This window comes from Chionomys nivalis, chromosome 5, assembly GCF_950005125.1.
Source record: "Chionomys nivalis chromosome 5, mChiNiv1.1, whole genome shotgun sequence".
NCBI classification, from domain to species: Eukaryota; Metazoa; Chordata; class Mammalia; order Rodentia; family Cricetidae; genus Chionomys; species Chionomys nivalis.
The window spans coordinates 9,067,327-9,089,431 of NC_080090.1; the positions used below are offsets into that span (position 1 = coordinate 9,067,327).

At 48.9% G+C, this 22,105-nt stretch overlaps 1 protein-coding gene across 1 annotated transcript in view; it reads left to right on the plus strand.

Annotated features, from left to right (window-relative positions):
* Ptpn14 (protein tyrosine phosphatase non-receptor type 14) overlaps positions 1-22,105 on the plus strand; it is a 136,322-nt gene that overhangs the window by 46,082 nt on the left and 68,135 nt on the right. The window contains exons 2-3 of the mRNA XM_057769737.1: positions 9,791-10,100; positions 20,844-21,013. Of these exons, the coding sequence (XP_057625720.1) occupies positions 9,927-10,100; positions 20,844-21,013 (344 nt within the window). The 5' untranslated portion in view covers positions 9,791-9,926. The remainder of the gene's footprint in view (positions 1-9,790; positions 10,101-20,843; positions 21,014-22,105) is intronic.

Sequence of the window (22,105 nt, forward strand, 5' to 3'; positions counted from 1 at the left end):
CCTCCTCCAAGTTAGAAAGTGCACTTTTCCAACATTTCCAGAGCTGCCTTTCTTCTAGATGTGAGAGGAATATAAAGCAGAGCCACCCCAAAAGGAAGAGGCTCTAGATAATGGGGGTTCTGCATCTTGGAGCCTTTGGATATTACTTTACACACTGAGGGTAGGACGTCTGTGAAACATGTTTGTTTCCTGCCTTCTCTCACAGTCTGTGCTGGATATCATAGTTGTTAGTGTTTTTGAGACAAGGTCTTCCTGTGTACCCCAAGCTGGCCTTGAACCTCTGGTCCCCATGCCTTGGCTAGCCCAGTGAGGAGGTCACAGTGTGTGCCACCCTGCCTGACCATGCTGGATGATGCTTGGTGGGGCAGTTTTGGAGGCCACTTTCTGCACCATAGAGTAGAGTGTTTCCACGATTGATCGATCACCTTCACCCAGGTTTGGATCCTTTTGGTGAATGTGTCTGTAATAGTTCGTGAGAAGCCACTGGAACCTTGCGGGGCAAGGTCGACAGCGGCTTGAGCTGTGTAAAGCTAGGAAGTGAAGCGAGGGCCGAGATTTATTTCCCTGGACTCAAGGGTTTTATGGTACATGTCTGTGCAGGAGGCCTTGTGACTCCCCGTCGTGGTCTCTGGCTTTATCTGTCTAAGGAAGCTGCTGTTTAGCCCACTCGTCACACAGGCGTCCCTCCACTGCGTCCCTCCCGCCATGATGTCCCCCGCAGCTGTGTCCCCCCTCCACTGCACCCCTTCTCTGCACCCCTCCCCTGAGGTGATGCACAGTACAGCATTTGCCTTTCATTTTAAACGTGGCTCAAGAAGAGTTTTGAAAGGTCATTTATGTGACTCTGTGCACAGGGAAGTTGGAAAATGTGTTTGCGGATAAATTTCATCTTCCCGCTGAGTGTTTGGAAGGGGTCGGTATTTGAAAATGTGCTTTTAAATGCTTTGAAGTCATGGGTGTTTTCTTCAGCAACTGAAGGACTTGAACTTTAGACCTTACAGAGAAGTTTTATGTTTTTAAAAGTGGCTTGGCCTGTGATTGTGATGCGAGTTCCGTGAAGCTCAAACATTTGTAATCCCAGCTCCTCAGGAACCCAAGGAAACATAACGAGACCTTGTCCCAAAACTATTAAAACAGACCGAAGAAATTAACAGTTACATTTTTATCAAACAAAGCCCACTTCCCTCCTGATGTTCTTTCAGGGGAGTTGAGAGAAAATAATTTAAATCTCCCTCTCAAGGCTCCATTCATTTCATATAGCATCTTCTTGGGGACACGACAGCCAATGCGTGAAAGTCAAACTGTGCCCCATGGTTTGTGCACAGGATGAACTAGTTCTGTCAGTTTGTCCGTCCTCACACCCAGATCGGGGTTGCATAGTTCTGTGAGGTGTGCTTGGGAGTCTAAGACTATGGAATGCTGGAGAAATTCCAGAGGCTATTGGTAAATACGGCGCTGGCGGTTAGCTTCTCTTAGCGATTTCAGAGCTCAGATTTAAGTGGGGGAAGTAAACACGCGTCACACAGTATGGGAAATAAAAAGAAGCTGCTCACGGGTAAGGCTTGGATTTTACTTTTCTTCTGCCCAAAGACTCTGCAGGTAATTCATCAAAGAGTAGCTGATTAGACTGTGTCTGGTTGACACTCTGGAACCCTCTCTACTTATGCCCTGTAAGAATTTATTTGATCAACCAAGTGTAGGATCAGAAACCTGGTTTTGTTGTGTGTTGTACACGGATTTTTCTTTGGGCCAGCAGCTCGCAAAGAAATGACATGGAGACTTAATAGTAGTCATGGGAGCTCAGCCTTAGCTTAGGCTTGTTCTTAACTAGTTCTTATAACTTAAATTAACCCGTACCTTTTAATCTATGCTCTTTCATGTGGCTCAGTTACTTTACTCTGTACTGCCTATCCTGCTTCCTCTCCATCTGTCTGGTGACTCCGCCTTCTTCTTCCCAGTGTTCCCTCTCTCTGCCCTGAAGTTCGCCTATCTCCCCTGCCTACCTATTGGCCATTTAGCTTTTTATTACACCAATCACAGCAATATATTTTGATAGTGTATAAGTATCCCACAACAGTGTGTGTGTGTGTGTGTGTCTGTAGCTCTGAAGGGCTTTTTGTTGACAGCTTTATTATTGTTAAAAACAAGACTATAACATACTAGAACCCATAGTTTACAGTTAGTGATCTTCGAGTTTTCAGGAGGGTAATAGGCCCCTGGGGGAGAGGACTGTGGAGTTAAGACTCTGAAGTTTCTGTTTTCCCTCTGTATCCTCTGCTCTAAAAGGCTTTAAAATGTGGTGTTTGCAGAACAACGCCCTGACATATTGTTGTGGGCCCACTAAAGTGCTCTAGCAAATCAGTTTGCAGCATCCTTGTGTGAGGGGTGCCATCTCTGTGAGGTCTTTACCCACAGTAGAAGGACCCCACAAAGGCTGGAGAAGAAGGCATGAGTGGTGGGGAGTTCCTTTTGGAAATAGGAATCCAATCTTTTTTGCCAAAGCACCAATGACCCAAGTAAGCCCTTTCTGCTCTTCACAACAGGGCCCTCTCTTACAGCCCAGAACCAGACCCATAAGGTTCCAAATCCTCCTGTGGGCAGGCCACAGAACCACAGTTGAGGCTCCTGGGTCTGAGTGTGCAATTCTCTGTGCCCTGGGTTCCTGCTGTGAGCAAAAGACCCCAACCCCAAATCCCACCCACAGCTTCTCCTTCAGGGACCTAAGGGTGGGGTGGAGTGAAGACTGCATTGTGTTGGGAGCTTAGAAGCTCAAAGTAATTGCTGATCGGAACCTCCTGGAATGTAAGGCCAACTGGAGACTCTAGATTCTGAGCAGTGCTCCTGACTAAGATAAGGGAATCCCAGGGTCATCTAACCCCTCCCCCATCCCCCCAGGATGGCTGTTAAAGCTATTTATGCTTCAGGTGTCAGAATCAGGGGTTAACCAGCTAGATGCTGGGCTGGGAGAGCCCAGGGCTCAACCGGATTTCCTGTTACACGTTAACACTTTCCATGTGAAAGGGCTTTCTCCACAGGGCTGATGAGGTAGTAAAGTGCTTGTTTGTAAACTCTTGCGGCTGTTTTATGCTGTTGCACAAGCCTAGCGTGCTGTGAGAAGAACCAAGAGGGAACTTGACTGGATGGGCATAGTGGAGAGGGTGTGACTTGACATTCATCCTTATCTCAGGCCTGAGGTCTGAGGCAAGCCTTGACTCAAGACTCAAGTCTGACCAGCAGTCTCTCACTCCAGCACCCACTGTGAACTGTCCTGTTCCTTTCTCCCTCCCCTTCCTTCTCTTTCTTCCTGGATTCTTTGAGATAAGACCTAGTTATTAGTCTGTGCTGGCTATGAACTCACTGTGTGCACCAGGCTGACCCCCAATTCTGTGATTCTTCTATCTCAGCCTCCCGAGTGTTGTGGTTGCAGGCTTTCAGCTCCACTGCAGGCTCAGCCTCCCAAGTGTTGACTTGCAGCTCCACTGCAGGCTCAGCCCGCAGTATCTTCACAGACGCACAGACACATTCCCACTTTGGTCAGGGCTGCCTTTTCTAGGATGCACCGAGGAATGGAAAAGGTTAGCAGCTGAATGAGACGACGTCAGTTTCTCTTGGAAGAAATTCGAGTCGGCCCCATTACTTGTACTGTTATTATTAAGTAAAAAAGTTGCCTTGAGGCCGGGCGATGGTGGCGCACGCCTTTAATCCCAGCACTCGGGAGGCAGAGGCAGGCGGATCTCTGTGAGTTCGAGATCAGCCTGGTCTACAAGAGCTAGTTCCAGGACAGGCTCCAAAACCATAGAGAAACCCTGTCTCAACCCCCCCCCCCAAAAAAAAGGTTGCCTTGACGTCATTGAGCAGGCCTCTGCAGCCTGCAGCAGGGTGCTAAATAATCTGAGAGCTAGCTAACTAAAGCGATATTTTTTTTTTTATCTTTCAGTTTTATTTTTAAAACGATTTGTTTTGCTTCAGTTTTAGTTTTAGGGTGTTGCTAGTTTTTCAAGACGGGATCTCACCGTGTAAGCCTGACTGGCCTGAACGTTGCTGTGCACACCAGGCCGACCCCAAACCTGCCACCTGCCTCTGCCTCCTGAACGCTGAGATCAAAGGCCCAGCCTATTTTACTAAGTATTGCATATGTGAATGGATTTGTGCCTCTGAGCACAGTGTGTGCCCATGGAGGGCAGGAGAAAGCATCGGATCCCCTGGAGACCAGTTACCATGAGCAGTTAGCTGCCTAGTGTGAGTGCTGGGAAATGAACTCTGGTCCTCTGCAAGAGCAGGGTGTCCTCTTAAGTGCTGAGCCATCTCACCAACACCCATGAAACTTCCATTTTTAAAAGGACTTTAATTTTTAGAATCATTTTTAGCTCACAGCAAAATGGAGCCAAAAGTGCAGCTCTCCTCCGGCATAGCCCCCGGCTCCCCGGCCCCACAGTGATGTCCCCCACCAGAGTGGCGCACGTTTTAATAACGGATGAGCTTGGCATTGACAGGTCATTATTCACTTGAACCCGTAGTTTACCTTGGGGTTCACTCTGATTTGTGTGCATGCGCACAGGTGTGATGTGTGTGTCCATGTACACTTGATGGTTTGCACATGCCACATGCCAGTGTGAAGAAGACAGCCTCAGCTATCGACTCTCCCCTGTCACCTCATCTGGGGACAAGGCCTCTTTGCTGTTCACCACAGCACATGCCAGCTGCCTGAGAGCATCTGGTGTGTTCTTGTCCCAACTTCTGTCTCAGCGAGAACCCTGACATGGCGGGTGTGCACGGCTGTGCCTGGCTTTACATGGGTTCTAGTGATCTGAACTCAGGTCCTCATGCCTGCGTGGAAACACTTTACCCATTGGGCTACCCACCCCCACTGTATTTTTTTTTTAAAATTGATTAATTAATTAAAAGGTTACTTTTAATGAGATAAAATTAGATAGCTCCTGTTTTAAAAATAAAAGCTTTAAAATAGAATGAAGACCATGGTCTAGCCTTGCTTTCTTAAGAACACATTTAAAAGTTACCGAGGTGGGCTCCATCAGTCCTTCTGCATGCGTGTGTTTGACGGTGTTCGAGCATCTTCTCTCCCCACTTCCATCGGCCTCCTTTATTCCCTCTGCGCAGCCACTTAGCAGCTGCTCCCACGTATCCTGTGAGTGCGTGGTTTTGCATGTCTGCAGAAAACCTAGCGCCCATGCTTATCTCCTGCTGTCTTCATCCCCCACAGTCTGGCTCTGTTCTTCTGCACAGCTGAAGGGAACCCACAGAGAAGATAAGTCGCCTTTACATTGTCCGTTTCTGCTGCTGGACACCCCGTTAGCTCCATAGGGGCTGCTCAGCGGTGTCTGTGATGTCCTCGGGGCAATGCCCAGGAGTGACAGATGTGGCTGGCTCATAGGCGAGCTTGATCCGCTCTTAGTTTCTCCGAGACACTTCCATAGTTACTTCTATAGTGTTTAAACTGTGTTTGTTCCCATTACCAGTGTATAAGGGTCCCTTCTGTTACACACACACACACACACACACACACACACACACCCGTCCCACTGCCCTTTCCTGTGTGTCTATGCTGTCAGCAAGTGCTCTTACACACTGAGCCATCTCTCCAGCCTCTTACTTGTTTTCCAATGATGCCATTTTTAGTATGGCGAGATGCAGCCTCAATGTAGGGTCTTCCTTCCCTTCCCGTCCCTTCCCTTCCCTTCCCTTCCCTTCCCTTCCCTTCCCTTCCCTTCCCTTCCCTTCCCTTCCCTTCCCTTCCCTTCCCTTTCCCTTCCCCTTCCCCTTCCCCTTCCCCTTCCTCTTCCTTCCTTTCTTCCCTTCCTTCCTTCCTTCTTTCCTTTTTTTCCTTCCTTAATTGAAAGTGTCACAAACACAGTCCTTTCTGTGTGGCTTTTAGTTAGTTCTGTTTTTTTTTGTTTTTGTTTTTGTTTTTTTTTTTTTTTTTGTTCTTTATGTGACAAAGCAATTGTGAAGAGAGCCCCCTGGGGAAGCCCAGCCCAGGAGCCTGGAGCCAGGCTCTAGACCAGAAGGGAGGTGACAGAAGTGGACCTGCTGTGGAGGACAAGCAGGTGCTGTGTGGCAATTGTGTGATGGTTAAAGGCAGAGCTTGGTGTGTGAGTGATCGTTTCCTCGGGAACTTAAGAACCGAGGCTCGTCCACTGGCCATGGCTCGTCCACTGGCCATGAAGTGGTCCACTGAGCAGTGTTCAAGCTCTCCCGTTGTGTCATAGTGTGGGGTGGCCTGGGATCATCTAGGTGTCACATTTGCCTTTGGTCAGGAAGCACAGCCCTGTGGCCCTCACTGCTGGGAGTGGGTGTTATGGACTTTTCATTAAGGTGAAGAATGTATGTGGAAGAGACAGGGAATGCGTTTCTAGCTTTTAGGTACGGGGTGACAAATCGTGCTGATATCTTAAACCCAGGTTAATTTGTTCAAATACACACCAATGATGTTGCCTGCTGAGCTCCTTCAGACCAAGCCTTACAGCCGTAGGTACCAGAGCATCGTCTATGTGGGTAGGCACTCCCCTTTAACTTTCTGTCTTGAAAGTATTTAGGAGGCTGGAGAAGCAGAGCAGTTTGACAGTGTCTGTATTCAACTGCTGTCAGTCGTGTGTGTGTGTGTGTACACCATGTGTTTGTGTGTATATACACGCATGCATGTATTCATACCATTTAAAAATTACAGGCATCATGGCATCTAACCATTTTTTTCTTTTTATTTTATACGTATGGGTGCTTTGCTTTCTTGTATGTCTGTGCACCACGTGTGTGCCCTTAGAGGCCAGAGGAGTGCGTCGGATCTGCCGGGACCAGAGTTGCAGATGGTTGTGAGTCACCATCTGGGTGCTGGGAATTGAACCTGTGTCCTCGGCAAGAGCTATCAGTGCTCTTAACCACTGAGCCCTCTCTCTAAGCCTCCATCCTGACTGTTTTACTCACAATAGAGCTGCTGATATCACCTAACTTCTCTCTCCTGCATAACTGCAACCCCACTATCAGAAATCGCAGAAAATGTCAGCTAGAGAGACAGCTCAGCAAAGGGCTTGCTTGCAGGTAGATGTACTTGAGTTTGATATCCAGACCCATGTAAAAAGGTCCGCCAGGTAGGGTCCACCCAGGAGGATCCCTGGCTTGCCAGCAAGCTGCCCTAGCCATTCATTCAGTAAGCTCCATGATCAGGGAAGAAACTTGTCTCAGATATAAAATGTGGTGGAGAATAGTTAAGGAAGACACTGCCCTTGCCCTCTGACCTCCATAATAAGTGTACATCTGTGCGTGCACACACCGGGATGCTGTACACACACAATAAAACCAAGAAAATTAGCAATGATCTAATTCTCTCTCTCTTAAATTTTAAGCGTGCCTTGCTGCTTCCTGACTTTCCGAATCCTGCCCTTCCCCTCAACTGAATTTAATCAGTATCAACAAACCCCCTTTTATTTTTTCCAATTTCTCCACTTTTTGCCTGGGAAGCAGCTTGCATGGGCTTCTACCCTCCCTTTGATATTTGTTTTTAGTTGTTTACTTGTTGACGGTCCAGACCAATTCTCTTGAATTTTTTTCTGTTGAGATTATCTTGCAAATCAAAGATTCAGAAAATCTTTTATTTTTATTTCTTAGCTGACATAGCTATTTTCTAGAGTCCATGATGCCAGGTTGTTTTTTGACGGTAGACACCTCTGAAGTCTATTTGGGAAGTCATTACCAAGACAGCTGACAGGTTTAGAAAGATGTGGAGTTCAGCCCCACAGCTCCAAACAGCCCGAGACAATAACCACCGAACTGACACTCTTCGCTGCGTGCACATTCTGGTCGTTTTCAGAACAGCAGTTATCTGGGGAGTTGCTATTTCACCATCCGTGTGTTGTGTCATGCTGAAGAGTTTGTGGAGAGATTGTTTCTGCTAGGCTAGCCAGGTACCAAGCCAGCCACATTCTTTCATAGGTGTTTAAGGGAGACACACCCAGACGTAAAGAGCCTGGCTCAGGTGGTGTCCACAGAGCAAACACTTCTCTCTGTTTAAGGCTTTCTTAACGTAGGCATCGACTCTTAGCTTGCCTGTCCTGTGCTTCAGTAAGTCGAGGGGAATTCACCAGTAAACACTTAAGATATTTGGCTTCCCCTCTTCTCCCCCCCCCCCCACTTTGGGTGGGTCCCTCCATATTTTCTGTCCCTATCAGGAGATCAGGTTGGCGTGGCTTGGAAGTAAACATGATACTCTGCCAACATAAAGTGGTTTAGAAATGATAATCTATTTTACCAAGCCAGCATTTCTAGCCATACGGATTTTAAGCTATCATAAAACATGTACCTGCCATGCTCAGGAATGTGCCGAGGGCGAATATCAAAGCCTGCCGAGGGAGGCTGGGAGTGTGTTTTGCTGTGTTGTAGGGTTATACCCTGACAACCTTCAGGAGGCCTGGGGTTCTGGCAGGGAGCGACTTATAAATATCGCAGACAGCTCCTTTATCCATCGACCGATTCCTGCAGGGACCAGTGGTTCCTATGTGTTCACTCAGGAGCAGTGCTGTGCCAGGATGGGTGAGGGGCTCAAGCTGCTTGCACCTGCCTGAGTTAGTTGTCAGCCCATTCAGCGATAACTCTCTGAGCCTAGCAGGAGCAGGCAGCCATATGGAAAAGCTCCCTGCTTGTTGCCGGCTTCTTTGAGAGAAGTTTTCTGGGCCTCCTGACCAGGACGTCACTGGTTCAGGGCGACGGTAAAGCCATTTTGCTTGGTATTTAATGCTTTCATTCTCCGCGTTTGTCATGTCTTTATTTTCATTTGCTGGGACGTCAGGTTCCTGTCAGTCTTGTCACTAGTGGGTTAAACAATCTGTAACTGGGGACAGGGCTTTTGTATCTGTAAAGGAACGGAGCTGTGTTTGGGTGTTCCACACATCTGTCTCATTATTTGTTGAACTAAAGGACACAGTAAGATTTTTAAGGACACTATTGAATCTTTATATTTCAGGGAGTAGGGATATAGCTCACAGGGAGAATATGGGCTTAGCAGGGAAGGCCCTGGATCTGCTTCTCAGCGTCAAAAGAAGGTGGCACTGAGAATCCTATGTTGTAAATTAAAGAGTAGAAATGATCTGTGTTAAATGTATGCTGTCAGCATTCACATCATGCATGGAGTAAATAGTTATTAAAATAAGTATTAAATCATTAAAAAATAAAAAGCTGTAGAAACTCAGCGTCGTAGGGTGGGAGAAAGATGAAATAATGTCCGGTTCCTCGAAGCTCCGGAGCCACCACCTGCGTCCTCACTGCACAATCATTTTCTGCTGCACCATTTCCTCATTGTAGATGTCTTCACGTGTGTGACAAGACACATGCGTGGAGCTCAGAGGACAGCTTGTGGGATTGACTCTCTCCTCTGCCATGTGTGCTTCGGGGGCTGAACTCGGCTTGTCAGACTTGGCGACCAGCACCTTTCTACTCCTCCTGCAGAGAGGGGCCCAGAAAGGATGGCGGTGTAAAGGGGAGTGTGGGGTGCCCTGGGGTCTGGAGGGGCTGTGCACCTGGGATGTATTTCTTTCTGCTAAGCCTCTTCTTCCTGGGTCTTCTCGCGCTTCATCCTGACGAGAGTCGCGCTTCATCCTGACGAGAGTGGGTAAGACATGCGGTCTCTCACAAGTCACTCAGAGCTGCCGCGCTCACAGGCGCTTGAGTCTGAGCCTTCACCTGCCTGAGTGCTCATGTGCACACATGTATGCTGTGTTGTGCACCACCGACAGCTTCCCTTCCAATCCAGTGAGTAATCACATTGTCTCTCTTTCCTCTACAGCTGTCCTGCAGAGTGTCTGACAGACATGGACACCCTTCCCCTACCTTAGTGTGACCGTTCCAACACAGACCTACTAAGGCCGTCTAAGGGGTGCCTGTGCCAGGAGAGGAGAGAGGCGTCCCCCTGCCTCAGAGCCATGCCTTTCGGCCTGAAGCTTCGTAGGACTCGGCGCTACAATGTCCTGAGCAAGAACTGCTTTGTTACGCGGATCCGCCTGCTGGACAGCACTGTCATTGAGTGCACCCTGTCTGTGGAGAGCACCGGGCAGGAGTGTCTGGAGGCCGTGGCCCAGAGGCTGGAGCTGCGGGAGGTGAGTTGGGCGCGTGTCCCTGTACAGGGACAGGAGGCGGGGGTCCTGAAAAGAGCCAGCTATCTGTTAACATGTCAGCACCTGCCGTGTTTTTAGCCTAAGCATGTGTTTAGAAGAAACTGCTGTTCTTAGTGGGCATGAACTGACGGAGCTCCAGTGGCTCAGGCGACCAGTGCTGACGTCAGAGGGAAGGGCCCTCAGCTGGTACGGGGAAGTGGGTTTCCTTCTGTTTCCCTCGTGAGATTTTTACGGGGAGGTAAGAATGAGAGACTTTTCCCACCAAAGCCATTTTTTTTTCTCTTTAAAGCAGCTGAGTGGGTAGTTGGCATTTTGGTTTGATGGCTGTGTCACAAGGAGAAGCCACCCACGTTTGGGTGGCTGCAGCTGCCTTTTGTTTGTTTCCCTATTTCCCCTTACAAAGAAAAGGAGCAAATAGCATTGAAGTGAGAGTGACCCACAGACATGGGGAAGCATTTTTATTTTGTTTTTCGAAACAGGGTTTCTCTGTGTAGCTCCGGCTGTCCTGGAACTCATTCTGTAGACCAGGCTGATCTTGAACTCACAGAGACCCATCTGCCTCTGCCTCCTGAGTGCTGGGATTAAAGACATGCACCACCACCACCCAGATGAAAAAGCATTTTTTAAGAATTAAAAAAAGAGGCCGGGCGGTGGTGGCGCACGCCTTTAATCCCAGCACTCGGGAGGCAGAGACAGGCGGATCTCTGTGAGTTCAAGGCCAGCCTGGTCTACAAGAGCTAGTTCCAGGACAGGAACCAAAAAGCTACAGAGAAACCCTGTCTCGAAAAATCCAAAAAAAAAAAAAAAAAAAAAAAAAAAAAAAAAAAGAATTAAAAAAAGATTAAAATGCACATGCATGCGTTTGTGTGTGTGTGTGTGTGTAGGCTAGATGACAACCTTGGGTATCCTCCGCAGGAGTGTTGTCCTGTCTTTTGAGACAGAGTCACTTAGCCTGGAGCTCACTGAATTGTCTAGACTACAGGGATCCTCCTGTCTCTGTCCCCACCCTCCCAAACCCTGGGACTCCAAGCCTGCCATACCCCGGATGTTTGTGTGGGTTCTGGGAATTGAACTCAACATTCCTGTGTTTGGATGTTACGTACTTTACTGCGGAGCTGTCTTTCCATCCCCAGGGAGAGCGGTAAAACAGGTATTCGTTTCTTTGAGGTCCATGCAAGCCATTCTTCTTCGTGGTTTGTTCGGGTTTCTGAGTCAGGGTCTCACTTTGTTACCAGTCAGGCCTCCGACGTGTGATCCTCTTGCCCCAGACTGCCAGCTGGGGTCACAGCCATGCACACCACACTGGCAGGTCTCCAGTGTGTGGCTGCTGTGGCAAAGTGGCCTCCTTGTTTTCATCTCCCAGGCATCCAGGATGAGACTCTTGTAAGGAGTCCACGCTTGTGCATTTTGAGTCCTGATGGCCACATGACACGTTGGCTGGTTGGCCGCCTGTGGGCAGAGAGTAGCCTACACTGAGTGACCCAGGAATCCTGAGCCTCAGGAAGCTCCGAGACACCTGGGATCTCACTGGGGTTCAGGGGACAGAGGAGGCTGATGGTCCATGTGCCACACCTGAGGTCCAACCCTCCTCCTTGCAGCTTCTTCTGCAGGGTGACCGTAGTTCTGTGGGAGGCTTTTGTCCCTGAACTACACACACACACACACACACACACACACACACACACACACGGCCTCCGTGCTTTGAATCTGGACCTGAAGCCTACGTTAGGCGTTCAGGTAGGAAAGATGAAATGTCCTCCTCAGCAAAGAGAGCTGGATCTTCAGGGAGGAGGAAATCAAGAGCAACCGCCTGCACTGAGGAGGAGGGCGAGGGGATGAGTGAGGGTGCGGTAGGGGTGGGGGCTGGCAGGGTGTGTGTGTGTGTGTCGGGGGAGTGGTACAAAGGCATCTCTCCTGTCTACCAGCAGAGCTCTGGGGAGCAGTGAGAGGTGAGGGATGTTGGGGCACGTGTGCAGTACTGGTTCCTCTCTGCCAACCCTGGCTTCCCTCTGAGAGGTCAAAGGGCAACCCCAGATGATCCTACAACTACCTCGTCAGCTAGGATGAAGGGAGCAGTTCAGAGGCTCCTGACACGTGTGCATTGTTGCGTGATTGGCAGCTCAGTGTTGAGGTGTGGTTCAGCTTTCACGCTGGCTTTGTGCTGGCGGCCCTCAATGGGTTTGTCACCTCTGAGCAAATCGCTTTCTCCTTGGCTCTTCACTTTCATCCTGTGACAGGGAACATTGGAGCTGTGACCCTTCCTGGTCAATCGTAGCTCTCTAGGAGTTCAAGGAACAGGCTCTGTACATCTAACAGGAATGTCTTCCATCCAAAATTAGAAGAGGAAGGGGCTAAACACAGGACTGCCCCCTCCCCACCAATGGGGACTGTTGCCCATTTTAACCTCTTTTCCTTGTACAGATTTGCATTTTATTCAAAGCTATCAGCTGTAGCATTCATCTTCCACGCTTGGCTACTCTCATGTGTAAAGATTTCAGAGACACAGGGACTCAGTATGCATTTCCCATCAAAGAAAGGTGAGTGCACATTGTAGAGGGGTGTGTGGCTTGACTGAGGTTAGTCTAGTGGCGCTTGGTAACAGCTCTGATTGTCTGATGTAGGGACGGACTATTTGATTGACAAGAAAACCTCATTCCCTAACCTGTGGGATCTGCCTCAGTTCTGTAACCTCTTTAACCACAGCTGGGGTTTAAAATGATCAAAATGATCAGCACGGGGTCCGATGAGAATGTGTTGCTCTGCTTTCTGTTGCTGTGATAAAAACACTGAAGGCATCTTGGGGGAAGAGAGGGTATGTTTTATCTTAGACGGTACCGTCCATCATCTAGGGTAGCCTGTTAGGAGCTCAAGGCAGAGACCTGGAGGTAGGAACCGAAGCAGAGGCCATGGAGGGCTGCTGCTTACCGGCTCGCTCTCCTGGGCCCACTCAGTCTGCTGTCTTATACCGCCCAGAACCACCAGTCCAGGGATGGCACTGCCCGCAGTGGGCTAATCATTAACTAAGAAAAATGCCCCACAGATGTGCCCAGAGGCCAACCTGGTGTAAGCAGTTCCTCAGTTAGGATCCCAGGTATGTCTAGGTTTGTGTCAAGTTGAAACAAAACTAAAGTAGTTGGCTCCCTGGGTAAAGGTAGATGCCACCAAGCTTGACTAATGGCCTGAGTTTGATCCCAGAGAGAACTGGTGCTTACGAATTGTCCTTGACTTTCGCGTGTACACATGGCACATACACACCACAGCATGTGTGTGTGCACACACACACAAACACAGACAATCCTGAGTAAGAGGCTGCTCAGAGCAGGTTGTGAGGGGGAAATTTAGGGCCTTTGAATTTTGTGTTGGTTTCTTGTCTCGTGAATATTCTAATTGGAAATCTTAGCTGGCCTCTGTTGTCGTGGTAATACCTTCATTTCAGTAGAAACAGAGGTGGTTATTTCTCAGCCTTCACTCTTAAGTCTTTCTCATTGGGTGTGTTCTGAGGGAGTCTGGTTGCCGCAGGAGAATGCTTGCATGGGATCATGACTGGCTTTATGGTTCACTGTTACGCTGTGGCTTGTTTTCCTGTATTTTCATGGAGACATTGACTATAAGAATGAGGAGAGTCCCCTTGTTAGGTATAGATACGTTCTAGAATCCCCAGACCTATGCAGTATCGAGCCTGGGTGCATACAAGGTGGTCTTCCAGTTTTCCAGCTGTGGAGGACATTGATTTATCTTCCAGAATCACTGGAACATGGCAGGGAGAGCCGCTTTGCTGCATCTGAGGTATTTCTCATTCCTGAGAGAAGCTTCAGTGCTTGCACGGAACTCCTTTCTTCCTCTCAGGCGGAGCCGTACCAGCCCCGCTTCTTGATTGACAGCTGAAATGCTGGGCGAGCTGGGCAGCCTGTTGGAGCTTAATGTGAGATCTTCTAAACTTCTGCTTCTGGCTGGGTGCCTCTTCAGAATGCCTGCATTAAGATCAAGGCTTTAATCCCTCGTAATTGCCAGGACGGCATGTGTAACCCTCACAGATGGCATTAAAGCCATGCCATGGGTCACAAAACTGGTGCAACCAAACCCTCCACAATCTTCTGCCGTGAATTGTTAGTGTGTGCGGTTACATCATGCCATTATAAATGAAGGATGAAGGGTGGAGACGCAGCTCAGGCGTAGGGTGCTTGTCTGCTGTGTGCGAGGGCTGGGATTTGATCCCCAGCACGACAATACAGGGGAATCATGTCAACAACACTGTGAACTATTAATACTTGTTGCCTTTGAGCATGTGAGGTCCGCAGCAGAATGAGAAGGGGCAGGATTCCCTACAGACCCCGCTCTGTCTCCTGCTTTTCTTGCTGCCGACCAGTGTCTGGAAGAGCAACTCAAGAAAGGACTTGCTTGGGCTCGTACTTGGAGGATAGACTGCATTATGGCGGAGTGGGGGAGAAAGGCATGCTAGCAGGAGTGAGCTGGTCACATTGCCTCCACAGCCAAGCAGAGAGCAAACAGTCAGGGAGTGGGGCGGGCCAATAAAACTTCTAGGCTCACCCCCCAGTGATCCATTTCCTCCATCTATCTTCACCTCCTAAATAGTCCACAACTTTCTCGAAGACAGCGCCACAGGCTGGGGATCCAGTGTTCAAACACCAAGCTTATGGGGACATTTCACACTCAGGCAACAGAACTACCTGTCCAGCACTCTGCAGAAAGGTCTTCATCCTCTGGGATCGTTCCACGGTCATTACCATGAACTCTGGCATTGTGGCAAATCTGTCTGTCACTGCAGACATTAGCTGGCATTTTAGTACATATAGACATTTATACTTCTGCTAAAATGCAAAATTTCACTTAAACCCTGGGCGTGCTCACGTGAAAACGCCATCCTCCTGTGACTCTCCCGAGGCTGTTCCATCTCAGCTGGTTCTTAGTCGTTGTTCCTCTTCCTGGGAACTGGTTTTTATGGCCTCCTTTCTTCGTCACTATAGAACTCAAGGCGCCAGAGCCTCAGGCTTAAAACTAAACTACAACGTGGGATTTATGCCCAGAGGTATCCAGAGGGTCAGCTAGGTCGGTACCTTGGACAGAAAGCTGACCTTCTGGGCCTTTGTCAGGGGTATCGGGTTCCTTCAATAGTGGGAGAGGGGGCTTCATCAGCCACATTTCACACAACCATGTGCCAGTGTTTAGTGGTGGAGCCTGGGGAACCAAACTGGGCTGAACTTGAAGCAGTGTGTGCACAGCTGCGCTTGGTGTGGGAGACAGCGCCTTGGACCAGGCATGGGCGGGGGGGGGGGGGTTGCTTGGTACATAGCTAGATGGATTGAGACTGTCAGGGTCTGATTATATTTCCTGTGATGCAACTTGTGGCCAGATGTGGCCAGATAAACCCGTGCTGTACCGTAACCTGAGCAAAAGCCGTGTGAGAAGCTGGGCAGGCTTTCCACTCCTGTGTGGAAACAGCCAGAGGAGGGTGAGAGAAGTAGAGGGCGTGGAGGAGGCTCACGAATGTGCATTCCTTCCTGCAGGATAACTGGGCCCAACATTCTAAGACAGCACGGGACAGAGGTGTGCTGCAGACACCTGCAAGGGCAGTTTGTCTTGAACTAGGAGCTCCCTGCCCCTAAACCTTTTTGAAAAACTTTAACATATATACAAGGTGCCAGGCTTTGTGGTGACATTCTTAGGTATTTTATTATGTGCTTCACCTGTGTTTGCTCTCACTCACTCCTCCTGTCCCCTGCCAGCCCTCCGCTTGTCCACTGGAAATGCTGGGATTGTGAGAATGAGCCACCACACCCGGCTTGTCATGGTGGTGGGACTGAGCCTAGGGCCTTGCGCATGGCAGGCAAGCCCTCAACCAACTGACCTACAACCTTAGCTCCTACATATCTCAGTATAGCTCTACACAATACACACACGCATATATACACACATACATACACATACACACATACACACACATATATACACACATACATACACATATATACACATTTATACATACACACACATATATATGCATATACACACATACCCAAATATATATACACATACATATATGCACATATATACACACATGCATATATACACACATACACACATATAAATACACATACATATACACACACATACACTCAGTTAAACTTCATGGTTTACATACATCACATCACATTTTATTGACCCCTTCACTGGTGTGTCCATTAAGTGACACCAGACTGATTCCACAACGTGGCTACGGTGACACGCACCATTGTCGTCACGAGTGAGCAGGCATCTCCGTGGAGTGCTGACTTAAGTCCCTTTGGTGTATTCCCAGGTCACGTGGTAGTGCCTCGGTCCTGATTTCCATAGAGGCCACACTAGTACATCCACACCCCCAGTGTGTCTGTCCCCACCCTCGCTAGCGTTTGTCATTGTTTCCCCGAGAGTCATTTCAACAGGGGTGCTGTGGAACTCCAGGGAAGTTTTGATTTGCATTTTTGTGGTAACAAGAGGGTGTTGGCTATTTGCCCATGACCTCTGGATGTCTGAGCTTCATCTGTTCATAAACACCTGTTCATTTCATTTGCCTCCTTACTGTAGGGCCTCATTTCTCGAGTAGTCTTTTAACTCTTTCAAAGGATACTTGCACAGCGAACCACTGGGGACGGCTCTGTTCCCTTTGGAAAAGGGTATATTTCAGCAGCAGCAACAAACTCTTACATTACAAATTCAGTTTTCATTAGGGGTGGTTTATTTTGTTATTTAGAACTCTTTGAGACAGGGTTTCTCTGTGTAGTACTGGCTGTCCTGGAACTCACTCTGTAAACTAGGCTGGCCTCAAACTCATAGAGTAAACTCACTCTGTACATCAGAGTGGCCTCGAACTCACCTGCCTCGGCCTCCCGAATACTGGGATTAAAGGCATGAGTCACCATGCCCAGCTAATTTAGAACTCTTTACTGTTTACTGTGGTTCAAGATTAGTACTTAGGGTCTCAGAACTTGTTGTTCTCTGTCTATCTGTGTGTGCATGTGTGCATGCTTGTATGCGTGTATGCGTGTGTGTGTTGTGCAGGAATATGTACTCTGTTCAGTGGTCCTTCTTTGTGTGTGTATGTTTGTGTTTGTTTACTTTTTCCTGGTGTAGTAATCTTGGTGGGTGGGAAGGAAAAGACAGAAATTTAAAAGAATACCCTACAAGGAAGGGCAATACTGACTGTTCCTGCAGAAGACCTGGGTCCAGTTCCAAGCACCCGCATGGTGGTTCACAACCAAACATTGTAACTTTGGTCCCAGAAGATCTGATGCCCACTTCTGTCCTCAGTGGCTACCAGGCACACATAGACATATGCATGCAAAACAATTAAACATATTACATAGATAAATCTTAACAAATTAAAAATTCCTCCCAAAATGGATCAATGAGTTGTTCCTGCCTTCCCTTCATAGTTTGAGTAATATAAATTTGAATGAATATTATGGTTAGGATGAAGTATGGAGCATAAACATACGGCACACATGTCAACACTACTTCTAGAGGAAGCAGAGGTTAGTCTGCTCGGCAGGTGTGTGCTCCCTTCTTCCGCCAGAGGGTTCTCTCCAAAGGGTTCTCTCATAACTCTGGAAATTACTACGCAGCACGTCACAGCTTAAGGATGTCTCAGCTTTTACTTGTAAACATTCCATCACCCCAAGTGCAAGGAGGGACCCCTGTGTGCTGCTGTCTTCGGTGGAGGAATCCGTGCAATGAGGTCGTGCCTGGGACCCTTTCCAGGCAGGTGCTGAACTAAGCATCAAGGCTCCCTCGCTTTGGGCCTGAGCTCAGCCAGTCTCTCACATCCCTGACTCCCGGTGGCCGCGCCAGCATCACACAGCTATCCCGATGTCCCAGAAGTGTCTGCAACAGGACTTTCAGATGGTCTCATGGTTATCTTTCTTGTCTGTCTAAGACCTGTTATCTGTCGTTAGTCCAGCTTCCTTCAGCCTTTTCACAGGTTGCCAATACAACCGATTCCCTTTCCTTTCTGGTTTGTTTTGGTGTGTGGTTTTCACGTTGTTGCTTGTTTTGGAGACAGAATCTCTTGTAGCCTTGGCTGGCCTCGGATGCCTTATGTAACTGAGAACGATACTGAACTGACCCTCCCGCGCCCACCTCTCCAGGGCGGGGGTTGTAGGCCTGTGCCGTCAGACCTGGTTCCTTCTGCCGTTTGCTGTTTTGAGGCAGGGTCTTGGCTCTGTAGCCTAGGTCGACCTCAAATTCATGATCTTCTTTCCTCTGTGTCCCAAGTGCTAGGGTTATGGGTGTGAGCCACTAGTCTGTTTTCTTTGTTTCTGTGTATATTTGTGTTGTGTTGTGTGTGTGTGTGTGTTGTGAGTGTGGACATGTGTGTGTCTGCATATGTAGCCCAGAGGTTGGTATCATGTCTTCTCCTCATTTTCTCCCACGTTGTTATTTATTTATTTAAAGGACCTCTTAATAACTGGCAGTCTGCCAGTTTGTCTAGGCGGGCTGGCTTTCCACTGATTAGGACTGTGTGTATGTGCTGCTGTGCCCGGCTTTTGTGTGGGTGTTAGGGAATCCACACTGAGGTCCTCACCCTGACTTGGCAAGCCCTTTACCAGCTAAGCCATCTCCCCACCCCCCACCCCTACCTGGCATTGCTTGCTCTCTATGGCTCATAGCTGTATGTGTCTGCTTTCTGTCACTGTCTGTGATAACCCGAGGTGACCATCTTCTGGAGAGGGAAGGTTGATTTAGAGTATGGTTTCAGGTTGTCATCTGTTGGTGCTTTTGCTTTGTGCTGGTGATGAGACCGCACACGCTTCCGGAAGTGCACAGAGGAGTAAATCAGGCATGTCACAGTTGCTGGAAGGCAAGAGGGGACAAGAAGGGCTCAGAGTCCTGTGGTCCCCTTCCATGGTAGGATGCATCCTCAACAGGCCTGGGAATCCTGGTACCAGTCTGGGGGCGGGGCGGATCTAGATCTAAACCATGACCTATATTGATGCTAAAAAGAGCTGGTTAAAAGAGTCATCTGATCTGTTGATGAAGTGCTTGCTACGGTCCATAGACGTGGTGGCAGGAATTAGGTACAGTCGTCCCTGCAGCCTGTGGGTAAGACTTGCAGTCACCTCGTCTTAAGGACAAAGCTCTAGGAGTTCGGGGGTTCCTTTGTATGTAGAATCTCACATACACGCGCGCGCGCGTGCACACACACACACACACACACACACACACACACACGGAGAGGGAGAGAGAGAGGAACAGCTGGAAGTAGATGAGCCACAGAGCTCTTCTGTGAGGTGACCTGTGGACCTCGACTGCGTCATGGCTCGTGGTGGAAACACAGGTGGGCTCACAGAACCTGGAACACAAACAGCGGAGTGAGAACGGACCCAGTCGGCTTTGTGTGATTCGACAGAGAAACCCATTGCCTCAACACCAAGGATTGCATTTTGTTGCTTGAGAAGGTAGAGGGAACCCTTTCACCAATGTGAGACACGTACCCCAGCTGGCCTGTGGTGCTCCGGCTTCCACCGGCCAGGGCACAGCTGGTGTGCTAAGAAAGCGGGACCACGGCATCCCTGGGGACTTGGTAGGGATGGCTCTGGTGAGTGGAGGGACAGCCTGCTGCGGTGAGGACAGAAAGAATGCCTTTGGAAATTAAACTTGGTAATGAAAACATTCTTCCGAGGGCAGAGCCCCAGGTGCACTGTAAACCAGCCGAGGTCATAATCAAAACACAAAGGCATCTTCAGAAGTAGCGAACTGGTTCTTTTTTTCGCACTAATCCTGAAACCCTAGCACACGTTCATATAAAGACAGGATTGGGTGCATGAAGGTACCTGTTTCCATCAGTCAGCGAGCTCTTCGTAGCCAAGCTGGTTGAGGCTTCAAGTTTTAGGGTGGTGATCACACTTTCATCTAGCAAATGCCACCCTAATCTGCCAAGAGCCCCTGGTGGCTTTGGAGTCAGCTGAGGAGAGGAGAACCTTCTGGTCTCAAAACTTGGTAGGGGGGAGAAATTTTATCATAATTCACATGTAATAAAGCAGTACAGGGCACTGCTTTCAAAATACTCGTTGAAGTCCCAACAGAGCACGCGGCTTTTGGGTTCAAATCTGAAATGTTGTGCATTGCTAGAGCTCTTAGCTGGCAGGGTTTGTCTTCAGAGTTGAGTAAGAAATTACTCTATGATCGATGCAGGAATTATCCTGGCCTTTCACACAGGGACTCGTCCTTCTGGACTCAGCAAAGAAGTCAGTCCTGGGGCTGGGGAAACTTCAACTCCCACTTAAAAATCCAGTCTTGGTCGGCATAGTTGTAATCCCAGCCCTGGGAGAGTGGAGACAGGAGGCTTTTCGAAATTCACTAACCAGCCAGTCTGTGTTACCAGTGAATCCCAGGTACCAGAAAGAGATCTTTCCTAAAAAGCCAAGGTGGCTGGCTCCTGAGGTAGGGCATCCAGGGCTGACCTCTGGTCTCTGTGCCCAGGAGCTGATATACTCCTGTACATATACCTGCTCATAGTCAGCCCTGTCCCCATCCCTTCACCTGGCACAAGTGGACCCGTATGCAGTTAGGAGAGCTTCACCTGATGCTTCACATAGGTGACTGTATCAGGTGGGGAAGAACCTTGGATCCTTGTAGGTTGGCCCCACATCTCAGAGTTCCGGTGTTGCTGGGGTGGGAGACCTGTATGGTCTTGGACACACAACTGATGCGATTTTACCCTTTATCTAGACACACTACTTCGGCCTTTGGTTTCTCAGCAAGAGCCAGCAGGCGAGATGGGTGGAGCTGGAGAAGCCGCTGAAGAAGCATCTGGATAAATTCGCTAACGAGCCTCTGCTTTTCTTCGGAGTCATGTTCTATGTGCCAAATGTGTCATGGCTTCAGCAGGAGGCCACAAGGTAGGTGTGATCTCCCTCAAGTTCCCCGTAAGGGTGTGGATCACCGAAAGGCTTCCGGTGAAGTGGGGGCATCCTGGCTGCTTTAGTCATATGTGGAGGCAGAGAGGGTGAAGGGCTAGAGGTTGCCTGCCAGTTACCATATGGTTTGACCCATGTGGCTAGTGCCAGCCCTGGTACGACAGGTAGAATTTTGTGTATAACAGCACAGAAGTATTTGCTGGGGATGGTAAGTCAAATAAGTAGGCTAGAATTTAATAAAAGCCAACCATCTAATTCTGTTTTCTCCACCCCATTCATCTCGCCAAACACCACTGGGCTTTGTACTTGAGACCTAGGATGGTTCTAAAAATGGAAATCAAGTTGAGGAGAAAAATGTCGCGAGGGCAAGAGTTTTGGTTATGTGATGTTACATAAACGGGTAGGAAGTCAACAGCATAGCGGAACCGCGGGGTGGCCATGCTATCTTATGTCCTTGTCGGAACTGCAGGTGTTAAAGTTCAGGCAAGACAAGACCATGTTGTTGGTGCTAGGATGACGTACATGGGGCTGTCTGTGTGCACAATGTGCATAGAGACGTCTGTGCCTTGGAATCACTCGCCAGGTGACATTTCTGGAGGGAGCCAGAAGCCCAGGAATGCTTTCTGTTTTTGTTTCTAAAATCTGTTGCTCCGATTTGGGCGTTGGGAATCCTGGAGAAGCTAAAGCCAGTGACAAGCTTGGAGGATGGCAGAGTGCTCCAGTGTCTCTCTGTGGGTTTCAGGACTGTGAGTTTCTCAAATGACAACACGGTTGAAGTTTCCATGTTTCCTGCTCCTCCGCCTCCCCTTCTCCCTCCTGCCCCTCCTCTTCATGAAAAGCTGTTGCTGGTAGTGGCTCGGTGGGTAAACGCCTGCCGTCCAGACACAGAGATCTCAGTCGGCAACCCCAGATCCTGTGTAAAACATGGGTGTGGCTCGGTGGGTAAACGCTTGCCGTCCAGACACGGAGACCTCAGTCGGCAACCCCAGATCCTGTGTAAAACGTGGGGGTAGCACATGGACCTCTAGCTCCAGGGCAGAGAGAAGGGTCAGACAAGGGCGTCTTTTGGAGGTT